This window comes from Capra hircus, chromosome 10 (assembly GCF_001704415.2).
Source record: "Capra hircus breed San Clemente chromosome 10, ASM170441v1, whole genome shotgun sequence".
NCBI lineage: Eukaryota > Metazoa > Chordata > Mammalia > Artiodactyla > Bovidae > Capra > Capra hircus.
The window spans coordinates 21,379,306-21,392,339 of record NC_030817.1 but is presented as its reverse complement, the minus strand read 5'-3'; the positions used below and the strand labels follow the sequence as shown (position 1 = coordinate 21,392,339).

The window sequence follows — 13,034 nt, the reverse complement described above, 5'->3', positions numbered from 1 at the left end:
GCTGGGCCCACAGGACTTGGGCACCTTTCTAGTGCAGAAGAGCAAAGGCTGAGGAGCAGGGCCAGTGAAGAGAATTAGGGAATCCAGGCTGCCTGGCTTTAGGCCTTGGCTCTGAATTCAGGCAGAGTTGGGACTGCAAGCACGAGGCCAAGGAAGCCACAGCTGATCCCTCCTGCATCCTCTCAGGGTCTGGCAATTAAAGCTGGACATCAGCTGGGGCCAGTGGGAAACAGTCTTATTTAGTGACACGTTGGAAAGAAGGGACAGGGGGACGTTTGGGCTGAGTAGAAGAGAGGGTATCTTCGTCCCAAACTAGCACCTGTCAGGCTTGGAGGTTTTAGCTTTGCACAGACTCTTTCATCTCACACCCAGGGTAAGCTCTGTGCTGGGTTCTGGGGATATACAGGGATACAGACTTGGTTCCTGGGCTGGAGGAGCTCCTGGGAGAAGAGCTGTGTAGTCACGTGGGTGCCCTGTAAAGCCAGTGTGATAACAGGCAGATGAAGTCATGCAGGCAGGGACTCAGGGGAGGAAGGCACGTGAGAGAAGGCTTTCCGTAGGAGGTGATGTTTAAGCCACATCGTCACTTATGAATGAGACAATGTCCTGACCTAGTTGGACCAGGAGTAAGAACTTCCCAAGGACCCTTAGGATAGTGAGGTATAAACAAGGTAGGGTCTGTGGGCTTCCCTGGTGGCTTAGATGGTAAAGAATCTGCCTTCAGTGCAGGAGACCCAGGTTCGATCCCTGGGTCAGGAAGATCCCCTGCAGAAGAGAATGGCAACCCACTCCAGTATTCTTACCTGGAAAATCCCATGTACAGAGGAACCTGGTGGGCTACAGTCCATGGTGTCACAAAGACTTGGACACAAGTGAGCAACTAACACACACACATATACATAAACACACAGGGTCTGTGGAAGGACTCGTGAGCAGAGTTTTAGGCCTGGGAGGCAGGTTGTAGGAGATGAGGCTGTAGAATTGGGCAGAGCCCAGACCCTGCTGGACCTTGTGATCCATGCCAGAGAGGCTGCAGGGAGTCAAGGAGTTAGATGGGCATTCCTATGGGAGCTGGATGGGAGGGGTGCTGGATGGGGCAGGAAGGTTACAGCGTCATCTGAGTGAAAGGCGATGAGAGTGTGGACTAAAGATGTGGGGGGTAGGATCATCTACTGAAGTTCAAGTAATGAAATCAATAGGATTTGCAGACTTGTCGGATGTAGGGAGTAGAAGAGAGAGATGTCTACTTCCTTTTCTGGCATCTAGCTTGATTTGGGGGGGAAGCAGTGTGGCCAAATTTAAAAATAGGCCAAATGAAAGGGGTACCCATGGAAACATCTGTGGCTAGAGCCTGAGAGGGAGCAGCCTGCAGGTTTCATTGCATGTGTGTCTGACTCTCAGGCTCCTCTGTCCACGGGATCCTCCAGGCAGGAATACGGAGTGGGTTGCCATGCCCTCCTCCAGGGAATCTTCCCAACCCAGGGATCGAACTCACATCTGCTGCAATACCTGCATTGCAGGTGGATTCTTTACCCCTGAGCCACAGGGGAAGCCCACAGGTATCATTAGATGATAGCTTTTCTCAGTGAAGGGTTGATGGATCATTGAGTTATGCTTTTGGTCCTCCCTCCTGCAAGAAGCAGAGCCCTCCTCCCCCACCCCATAGATCGGCCTTCCTAGAAAAAGCCAGCATTGAGAGGAGGTGGGCTGAGCTGCATGAGCCTCCCAGCCCCTCACATGGTCCTGCAAGGAGAGGCCCTTTGTCTTGCGGCTTCCTCCTTCCTGCCCAGTGTGGTTACTTGTTGATGGTCTTGCAAGGAAGAGGCTGAGAATGTGGCTGACTTGGCATTTCCCAGCCCCACCCCACCCGCACAGCTGGTGGGGCCTGGACCCGATTCCAGATGGGGCTCCGTTGGTCTGCTTGGCTTGGCTCGTGCCTCCAGGCCATCCCACCTCACCTTGTTTAAAACTGCTTGGGACAGCAGAATTGGGCCCAAGATCTCGGCCAGCACCGGTTTCCTTGTGGTAAATGGGGCTGGCTCTCCAGCTGTGCATTGCAGCCAAGGCCTGGCCGGGCTGAGGCTGCAGAAGCGACGCAGTGAGGGCTGCAGGGGAAGGGCGGCACCTGCCGCTTCTCAGTGTGGGAGAAGACTCGGTGGGGCCAGTCCAGGGAGGGACCTGGCTCTAGTGGTTTTCCTTCTCCCTGGAGGCAGGAGGCACGAGGACAGCTACCAAAAAAGCCCAGAGGCAGGGCTGACACCAACATTTTACTGGCTCTTCACGCCATACCCGAGAAGACTTGGATCTTCTGCACACCCAAGGAGCCCTTTTAATAGAAGTGGAATTTTACCTGTAGGGAGGCCCATAGCAAGGACCTGGGTGTCACTGTTAAGTGATCTAAGGAACCATTATTGGCTCTAATGTTGGGTCCTCAACCCTTGCCCGATGAGCAGCTTTGATGGCCCCAGTGGGGTTTCTGCATGCGCATGTATGGGACAGGTCGGAGTCCATGCCAACGCAACCCTGGAACTGGGAGTGCAAGTAGCCTGTGTGTTTAAAGGATACTGCTAGAAAGCTGCAAGAGCTGGAGGGGTCAGTGGGGTGTGGCTTTGAGGTCAGTGGCAAACTGTGGGGAGCCTAGCTGTGATGGGACGGACTCCAGCAAAGACTGTTGAGAGATTCCTGGGGCCTCTGGAGGAGGTCATCTTGCCCCACCCCCGCACTCCCCTGGGAAAATCCCAGCCTCTCCTCAGTTAACGGAGGTGGCCATCTTTAACACATGCCCACTGCCGGTTTGGCTAAATCAGGACTCCTGATAAGTCTCACTCTTAACTAGTTCTTGTATGAAGTATGGTAGTTTGGGGACTTAAAGCTGCTGTGAAGCCAGAAACCTCACTTTCAGAGCTTTGAGCCAGATGCCTTCAGTAGTTTTCTTTCTTTTTTCGTTATGCTTTGCTGGAAACATGAAAACTACTCCCAGGCTCCTTCCAATTGCTGTTTTTTTGTCTCATCCCATCTTCTCCCAGAAGGTGCATACTTATTCTTCTAGGGCCATGACTGGAGTCTCTTTCCCTCTAGACAAGGGTTCTTAACTTGAATGAGGTTTGGAGCATCTATTAAACCCCTAAAATCTGCAGAGTTATAGGTGCACGTGCATTTTAGAGAGAGGGACTGTGGCTTTGTTTGTGTTCTCTGAGGGTCCATGATCTCCCCCAAGCTAAGAAATTCTTGCCTTAAATGCACTTGGAGCTTGGCCTAGACAAAAGGTTGGATTTCAAAACAGGACCCTAGCGCTGCCCAGCTATACATGTAGAGCTGGGCCCTGTTGTCTGGGGGAGGATACAGCATGGGTTCTGGAAGTCAGAGGAATTCAGAAGCAGAGAGCCTCACACTAGCTGGGGAGAAGGGAGGGCAGAGGCAGCCTGTCGGTTGCAGCAGAGCTCGGGGAGCCAGAGGCAGGCATGGAGGGCCCTCGGAGCGCCTCTCCTGGGCAAGTGTCCTCAGTGGGGGCCGGGGGTGGGACATGCAGGGGTGTAGCTGTCCGAAGTTGTGGCTGCTCCGGGCTGGGAGGTCCAGCTGGGAGTGAGGAGGGCAGAAATTTGGCTCTCCAGACCAGGGAGACAGGGAAGGGAGGGGAAAAGAAGCAGGAGCCAAGTGACAGTCACTCTCTGGCCTGAGATGAAACTCTTAGAGGTTGTCGCCTGGGGAGAAGAGCTGCTTCTTGCTGCAGACTAGCCCAAAGGAAGGTGCAGGGAGCCCTAGTCACAGAGTTGCCGAGAACCGGGCAAGCAGGCGGGAGCCCAGAAACACGTGCTGGAGGCAGCGAGCCTCTCCTGGCAGGGCGTCTGGGTGGGATGACCTCATCCCTTCCCGTCTCAGCGACTGAGGCTTTATTATTCCAGCCTCTAGGTAGACATGACGCTATGCTGAGCCTAAAGGTTAAAGGAAGAGCTGCCTTCGCCAGGGGTGCTCGTGGCCCCTCAAGGGAGGGGCTGAGGGGGAAAACCCTGACCCCCTCCCCTGGATGCCTTAGAAAGCTTGGAGGGAATAACTGGAGCGCCTCCCCTGGGGCCCGTCCTGGCTCTCCTCCCTGGCCTGGGTCCCACTCATTCAGGGAAAGTTGGAGGCAGACAGGGTGCTCTGCAAGGAGCTGACCACTCTCCCTCCTGCTCCAGGAGCATCCTGATAGAGATGTTTCTGGGACCCTCCTGGTATATGCCTCTCAAGCTCAAGAGTGAATATTTCTGTGAAAATAGAGGAAGCTCAAAACCACCAAAATACCATGCACTGAGACGACAGCCTGAGCCCTGCCTGTTTGCAAGCCATTCCAGGCCTGGTTTCTATGACGGACCTAGCAGGTTCCCCAACAGCTAGAAGCAGACAGTCCCTCACACCTTCCCCAGGTACTCCCTGCTCCAGACATGTCAGGATGAGGTCCTGCTGGCTGATCTACCAACTGTGCTGTCTTGGACATGCTCCAAGGTTCCCAGTGGGGCCTGCCCAAGACCATAATCCACCTAATTAGGAATGGGCATTCGGCAGGGACGCCTGGCTTTCTTTGGTAATGAAACTTCTTTTTCCCTAAATGGTGAGGTCACTTGGGGTGGCGGGGGCAGGGAGTTTGCTGGCTCATTCATAGGGGAGGGGTCAGGGTTGTCCCTTCCCTCCTGGAAACCTCGGCAAATTCCAGAGAAGAACCCCAAGGCATTGGCAAGGACCTTGAATATTTTTCTTGCTAGGTACAGCTTCAGAGTGTGCTGGCAGGTCCTGAATCCCTGCTGTAGGACCCCTGGTGTAGTCTGTCCGGTTCCCTGCAGACGATGGGCCAACCTCAGCCTCAGTGCCCCAGCCGAGGGAAGGTTACCCAGGGCTTTAAACACAAGGCTCTGGACCAACCCTGGCAGCAGGAGCCATGGGGCTTGTGTGGCTCCGTTCTCCTGACCAGTCACCCGCTCTAGAACAGACTCATCATTGGCTTTTAAAGTTTTCCGTATTACCTAGCACCCTGAATCCTTTTGGGGAAAAAAATGAGGCATGAATAAGTAAAATGAATGGGTAGACCTTGTGTACGTTACACATGTAGCCATTGGTCTTGTCGTGTTACAATCAGGGGCCGTGTTAGAGGCAGTCACTGCCATGCATCTCGACCCCCAGGAAGCTTTCTTGGTTACTCTAGGTTACTCTGCTTTTTAGCAGAATTCCCCAGGTGCTCGAGTTAACATGTGGCTTCCTGGGTCTGCCCTCTCTTAAGACCTCTGTGTGAAGAGACTCACCGTTAGTAGGTCTGGACTTGCCAGCTATAGAACCTCTCTTTGTGTCCATCTCAATTGCCTCCTTCTCTCAATTCCTACCGCACTTGGTACCCAACAGCGATGGCCCACAGGAACTTCACACTTCACGTTGAGTTGCTGCTGTCTGGTTTCACTCTTTTTGACTCTGTCTTGCTAAGACAACAGTTTGAAGCCAGGGGCTACTCCTGCTGCTTTGGAAGCCCTCCTGGGATCTAGCCTGGGCGCTGAGTGGGTGGTACAGGCTCCAAGCTCCCTTCATAGACACACTCATTTGGGTGTCAAGTTCATGTGTGATGGCAGTTTGTGTATCAGCCACACTAGGCTAGGAGAAGAACAGTTTGGATCCCTGTGGTTTTCTCAGGTGAATGAAATACAGTCGGTATGTCCTGAGCATTCCTCTTGCACGAGAACATCCCTAACTATGGTGGAGGATGTGGCGGGTTCACCTAGTTGGGGATCCCCCAGAAATGAACTGTCCGGGCTGGAGGCTCAAGTTGGAAAGGGTGCTTGATTCTGCTGCAGGCTGAGCAGGGCTGGGAGGGTTTGGGCTTGGAGGAGCCGTTTCTACCTAGCTGCTGGCAACCCTTGGCGTCTGAGCATGTGGGAGAGGCTTGCGGTGGGGCTGGTGGTTCCTGCAGGATCCTAAGCGGAGCTTGGGGGTGGGGTGTCTGCCCGTGGCCCAGGTTCTCGGAGCCAGACCCCAGCCACACCCTGGAAGAGCGCGTGGTGCACTGGTACTTCAGCCAGCTGGACAGCAACAGTAGCAGCGACATCAACAAGCGCGAGATGAAGCCCTTCAAGCGCTACGTGAAGAAGAAAGCCAAGCCCAAGAAATGCGCCCGGCGTTTCACTGACTACTGTGACCTGAACAAAGACAAGGTCATCTCACTGCCCGAGCTGAAGGGCTGCCTGGGTGTTAGCAAAGAAGGTGAGTGATCGCCTGTGCTCCTGGCCCTCCAGGACTTGCCCCTCCTGGAGGGAGGGGACCACCCTGCAATAGATGAGATTCCCAGGTATGCATTATTCGACTACTTACTGGGAGTGCATCGTGCTTTGCACTAGACACCTGACACAGTGGAGGAATGGAAGGGTAAGTTTCCTATCCTTCCACAGTCTATGGAAGAGACAGATGCTAAAGTATTTACATACACTGGGCTGAGTGCCATGAGGGTGTATTAGGATACACCGGGCTGAGTGCCATGAGGGTGTATTAGGATACACTGGGCTGCAGTGACAAGTAGAACCACACATGTAATGGCTCAACACAGTGGAAATTAGTTCCTCTTGCCCATACACCATGATTCCAGGTCCTAGGGTGTGTGTGTGTGTGTAGGGGGATAGTGGAGATTGCTCCAGGTGCAGTCACTCTGAGAGCCAGGCTGAGAATGACTCTGCCAACTTCATTCTGTGACATCCAAGGTCACCCTGTGGGTCTTCTCCCTCCCCAGTCGGATGGCGTAAACCCTGGAGCAGTGCCCACGGGGCAAGGTTGATGGGCCAGTCCTGGAAGTGACATACATCACCTCTCCTATTTCACTGGCTGGATCTCCATCACTAGACCACACCCCACAGTGAGGAGGGCTTGGGGCCCAGGAAGAGGAGGAGATCTGGAGGACCAGTAGACACCCGATGGTCTCTGTCAAAGTGCAGCAAGTGCAGAGTATTGCGGGAATATACCTAAGGCACCCACATCTGCTCAGGGTCCATCAGGCTTAGAAATCTTCAGGAAGGAAGTGATGTCTTACCCAGAGGTCAGCCAAACATAGCCCATGGGCCCAGTCTAGTCCACGGCCTGTTTCTGTATAGCCTGTGAGCTAAGAGTGGCTTTTCTATTTTTCAGTTCAGTTCAGTTGCTCAGTCGTGTCTGACTCTTTGTGACCCCATCTGCAGCATGCCAGGCCTCCCTGTCCAATACCAACTCCCAGAGTTTACTCAAACTCATGTCCATTGAGTCGGTGATACCATCCAACCATCTCATCCTTTGTTATCCCCTTCTCCTCCTGCCCTCAATCTTTCCCAGCATCAGGGTCTTTTCCAATGAATCAGTTCTTCGCATCAGGTGGTCAAAGTATTGAAGTTTCAGCTTCAGCATCAGTCCTTCCAATGAATAATCAGGACTGATCTCCTTTAGGATGGACTGGTTGGATCTCCTTGCAGTCCAAGGGACTCTCAAGAGTCTTCTCCAACCCCACAGTTCAAAAGCATCAATTCTTCAATGCTCAGCTTTCTTTATGGTCCAACTCTCACATCCATACATGACTACTGGAAAAACCATAGCTTTGACTAGATGGATCTTTGCTGGCAAAGTAATGTCTTTGCTTTTTAATATGCTATCTAGGTTGCTCATAACTTTCCTTCCAAGGAGTAAATGTCCTTTCTATTTTTAAAAGGATGTAAATTTCAAAATATAAGACTATGCAGCCAAGACTGTTGCATATTGTCCATGGTCCACAAAGCTAAAATGATTGCATCTAGTTCTTCACAGAAAAGCTTGCTGCCCTTGTTCTGGACGAATCCCTGCCCAGTGAGTAAGAGGAAGCTGAGCTGAAAAGTCGTGGAAGGGAGGAGTGTTCTGAACTGAGGCAAGTGAAGAGTGAGGCTGTGGAGGTGGGGAAGGAGAGTTTTAGAGGAGCTGAAGGACGTCAGGGTGACTGGGATGCATGTTTAGGGTGGAAGGGGAAGGCAGCAGGAGGTAAGGATGATAGAGTTTAAACTATATAAGGTCGATGGGAAGCTGTTGAAGGGACTCAGTCAGAGAAACGATAGCATCAGTTTTGGTTAAAAAAAAAAAATTCTTCCAATGCAGTGTGGGAAATGGATCGGGGGATGACTGAGGGCAGAGACCCAATAGGAGGCCGGAGCACCGACCAGGCAGGAGATGATGGAGGCCTGAGTTAGGGAAAACCCAGTGGGTTTGTAGAGTACTGGGGGAGGTGACTGGGTAGGGCTTCAGGGCTTGGTGATCGAGTGCAGAGAGGGATGAGGGCTGGCGTGGGCAATTGGAGGGTGGGCCATTCACTGAGACGGGCAGCATGGGAGGAAGAGAAGAGCAGGTTGGGGTGGGGGAAAGATAACAGACATGACTTGGACCTGTCAAGTTGGTTGCACCCCCAAAATTAGAGAGTCACAGTGCAGGTGAAGGGTCTGGGCCGATGATGCCGATTTGGGTAATTCTGACTTGTTTGGTGCAGAGAACTGCCTTGAAACAGACATAAGGGCTTTTCCTTGTTCTAACCCTTGGTTGATAGGGTAAACCCAAAAGGTAGCTGGGGAGGTGGCTGAGGTACCCAGTCTTGGGATCTGGCCCTGGTTCTGGGATGTGTGGCCCTGGGTGAGTGACCTGTACTGGCCCTGGTTCTGGGATGTGTGACCCTGGGTGAGTGATGCTCATCCCCAATCCATTTCCCACATTGCCCCAGAAGAACTTTTTCTTAACCAAAACAGATGCTATCGTTTCTCGGACTGAATCCCTTCAACAACTTCCCATTGCCCTTATATAGTTTAGACTCTCTCACCTTCTGCTGCCTCCCCTCTCCTTCCATCTCTAAACATGCATCTCAGTCACCCTGACGTCCGTCAGCTCCTCTAGGCAGTCCTGTCTGATGAGGATTCCTCTCTGTGCTCCCTCGACTCTGAGTCCCCAGGACATGGTGCAGCGTCATGGGTCAAACCCTGCTTCAGCCACAGACCAGCTCTCTCATCCAAGTCAAACTACTCAGCCATCCCAGATTTCCGTTTCTTCATCTGTAAGATGGAAATAACCATAGTATCCACCTCACAGGGCCATTGTGCCGATGCAATGAGATAGCGAGTTAAAGCAGTTGCCGAAGGCATTGGGGGACCTCCGTGGTGGAGGCCTTGAGGGACCTCCATGAAAGTCCCATAGATAATACTATTCTTCATGAGACTGTTGCAGCTGTCAGAAGCACTGATCACACTGCATCCAGTCCATGCTCCCGATTCTCCCCTGCCATCATGGGTGTGCCTTCTCAATTCCTAACCTCAGGCACAGTGCATTAGATCCTGGTCAAATGACGAAGGGCTGGGAGAGGGACATCCTGTGTGGTAGCATTACGCTTTGGCACATGTAGAATCTGTGCCCATTTCTCAGAGCACAAGCTGGGGGCCAGTATTGGAAAGAGACTACCCAGTGTTTGCGTTGACCCCCAGGCCCACCTGGAGCACTTCTGGGCTCAGTAGGTTCAGAATCACGGAGCTCCACCAGCACTCTGCCCTTGGTCCGCTTCCTGTGCTGGTAGTTAAGGTCTACATGGCACACAGCAGCTAGGGGGAGGCTGGGTGTGCTGACCTCAGGTCCACGCAGCTCGCGGAGGCCTCCGGGCTGCCCTCTGAAGCTTTGCCAGGCACCAGGTGCGCAGGACCCAAAAGAAGCAGGCATCCCTGGCACTTCCCAGCTCTGTAATCTTTAGCAAGCTACCCAAAGTCTCTGAGCCTCAATTTCCTCATCTGCAAAGTGGATATGACAGCATCTGCTTCACAGATTTGGTGTGAAGATTTAACAAGCTGGTGCCTGGTTTGCGGTGAATGCACAGAAGAAATTAGAAATAGTCGAGGAACACAAGAGGCAGTGGTAAAGAGCTCTTCTGCCAACGCAAGAGATGTAAAAGACCCAGATTTGATCACTGAGTCAGGAAGATCCCCTGGAGGAGGAAATGGCAGCCCACTCCAGTATTCTTGCCTGGAGAATTCCATGGACAGAGGAGCCTGGCGGGTTATAGTCCATAGGGTTGCAGAGTCGGACACGACTGAAGCGACACAGAGCGACAGCCCTGGGCTGCCAGCAGCTTTGCGGGGTCTCTGTGCTCTGGGAGCAGCGGAAAAGCCACCTGGCTAGATTGTCTGCAGGGACTGAAGCAGATGTTGGCCATCTGGTGTCGTGCGCTGCCCTCTGGTGGGCTGAGAGGGGCTTGCACACCCAGTGGGGGGCAAAAGTCAGGTGGGGCAGGACATAGAGTTTGGGGGTGAATGTAGCTTTGGGTCCGAGGGACTGACTTTTGGGAAATGCCACATGAATCCAGGCATTTTCACCCGCCAGACTTCTCACTGGGGAGCTGACTGCCCAGCACAGTCTTCTCAGGTCTCTTTCTTAACTGGTCCTTCCCAGTTTATGAAGCGCAGTTATCAGGATTATTTTTCACCACCCCATGAGGCTGGAGACAAGTCCTTCCATTGAAAAAACCCACCAGCTCTCCCACTGACTTGCCCGAGGCTGGTGCCTAACCCTGAACAGAAAAACCCTCTCAAGTGATGGAATGAATATATGTATTTGGAGTCCTCACTAAAGTGTTTTAGTCGCTCAGTAGTGTCTGACTCTCTGTGACCCCAGGGACTGTAGCCCGCCAGGTTCCTCCATCTGTGGGATTTCCCAGGCAAGAATACTGGAGTGGATTGCCATTTCCTTCTCCAGGGGATCTTCCAGCCTCAGGGATTGAACTCGGGTTTCCCGAGTTGCAGGCAGAGTCTTTACCATCTGAGCCACCAGGGAAGCCCAGAGTTCCCTTAAACTCAGCTCTAATTTCTTGCTTATTCCTCCACTTCTCAGTAGGACGCCTCGTCTAAGGAGTGGAAAACCAAAGGGCAGGTGGAGAGACCAGGGAGGCAGGATGGATCATCAGACAGCTCACCTTCGGCGTTGCCACGGCCCAGCCACATCCCATGTAACATAAGTGGTGCCCATCGTGTTTGCACTTTTAATAACTCCTATTTGTGTGTTTTCTTTTTCGGTTTCATTTTTAAACACCAGTATCTAATACCGCAGTGGGAAAAGGAAAGGGAAGAAAGACTGTTTTATTCTCTTTTATTGTTAAGTTTTTGGATCTGCTACTGACAAATTTTAGGGTTTGGAGGGCGGGGGCCTTTCTGGGACTGAGAAGAAAGAGATTTATATACTGTATATAAATATATATGTAAATTGTATAGTTCTTTTGTACAGGTGTTGGCATTGCTCTCTGTTTATTCCTCTCCCTCTCCCTGCTCTGAGCTGTGAGATCTCCGGACACACGGCCCCACTCTCTAGAAGCCAGGACTCCATCCCCGGCCAGCCTGGATCCCATTGTGATCATAGGGCAGACTCCGTGGGTATCTTTCCTGGTGGGAGGAAGGGACCACCTTCTGCCGTGGCTGTCAGAGCAGCAAGTCACTTGGCGGTTGACCTTCTCAAGGGCGGGAGTGGACATTGCAGGACAATGGAAGTGGCCCCTGGAGGGAGGCCCGTAGCCATCACGAGTCCCCATTCTCCAACACCCATGTGGTCAGGCCATCCAGACCCCCAGGTGGCCCAGACTCAGTGGGTGCCTGAGTCGACAGTGTCATTGGTGCCTGCTGAACAAATTGCCCTGAGGGTTTGCGTTAGGGTCCCTTGAAACATTTCCAGCTATGTTTAGCATCTACTACGTATAAAGCCGGAGAAGGCAATGGCAACCCACTCCAGTTCTCTTGCCTGGAGAATCCCAGGAATGGGACAGCCTGGTGGGCTGCCGTCTATGGGGTCGCACAGAGTCGGACACCATTGAAGCGGCTTAGCAGCAGCAGCAGCAGCACATATTAAGCAGGAGAGGGGAGGCAGAGAAGAAAAAGACACCCCGCGGGACCTTTTGTTTAGTAGTTAAATTTCATATCTGAGCGGTGGAGGTAGAAGCGCAGAAGGCCTGTCCTGCTGAGTGTGGTGCCCACCCAAGGCTTCTCACCTCTCGCACACCCGTGAGTGAGGCTTCCTGAGACAGCGCCCAATGCCAAGGTCAGGCTGGGCAGCTACTTCTGCAGTCCTCCTTCTCCCCTGCTGTTCTCTGGTCAGTGTAAGCCTGAGGGAAGAGTTGTGTCCATCACCTTGTTGGTCACTCAACCTTTTCTATTTTTTTTTTTAAACTTAGTACCGAGGTTCTTCCTGTTTTCCTAAATGCTCTTACGGGCTTCCAGGCTTGAGGCCAATCCCAGATTCATGTTGGGCCTGTTACTTCTGCATCCCTTGGAAGTGAGGACAGAATGGCCCAGCCATGGGGAAATCCAGGCCTAGCTTCCCACAGGTATTTTACTGTGATTCCAACATGGACCACCCAGCCTTCTGGTCATACCCCAGCTTCCTCTTGCCTGGGGTAGCAGAGGTGGGGGCATGGCCATCCAACAGTCATCCAACAAAGGGTGACAGGTGACACCGAACCCTCCTTCCCGTGAGCAGCCATAGCAGCAAGGAGGGAGGGTGGGCAGTTTTCCAGGACCTGCGCCTTTGTGGATTATTTTTGGAAATCTGGCCACATCTCTGTGTATCTCCTATCCCATCCCATCCTCTGACTGTAGAAGGTTCTTGCTGTCCTAATGAAAGTCCCAGAGGTTGTGTCAGGGTGACTGGAGACCCCATCCCAACGTGGTAGGATGGAACGAGAGCCCTGGCCCATCAGTCTGGACCAGAAAGCCCGGTGTGCTGGCTGGGTGGACTTTCCGGGAGACCTCAGCCTCCTTCCCTGCCCTGAAGGAAGCACCTCCGTGAAGAAAGTTGGAATCTGCCCAGGACATCTTCTCTCTCACACATGTGTGGAGGCTGAGTTGTGTGGTTTTCCTTTGTGAGGAGGGAGGGAGACCGTTTGTAGCTTGTTTTATAAAAAATAAAAAATGCGTAAACCTTGGTGGCGGTTGCCTCTTTCTTTGGGTGGCTCCCTTTGATGGAAAGCATTCATTTCCTTAAAGGTTTAGTTGTTTACTGTGGGCCAGGTGCCCTCCACTCTGATC

General features: G+C 52.6%; 1 protein-coding gene across 6 annotated transcripts in view; it reads left to right on the top strand.

The window, feature by feature from the left end:
* Positions 1 to 11,245, top strand: part of SMOC1 (SPARC related modular calcium binding 1) — a 143,507-nt gene extending 132,262 nt beyond the window's left edge. For 2 of the 6 annotated variants that reach the window (XM_018054028.1, XM_018054026.1), the window contains exons 11-12: positions 5,975 to 6,219; positions 10,858 to 11,233. In XM_018054028.1, coding sequence (XP_017909517.1) covers positions 5,975 to 6,219; positions 10,858 to 10,871 — 259 coding nt within the window. In that variant the 3' untranslated portion in view covers positions 10,872 to 11,233. Of the gene's footprint in view, positions 1 to 5,974; positions 6,220 to 7,766; positions 9,964 to 10,854 lie in introns of those variants that run through there. The other 4 variants (XM_018054024.1, XM_018054023.1, XM_018054027.1 and 1 more) reach the window with 3 other exon arrangements.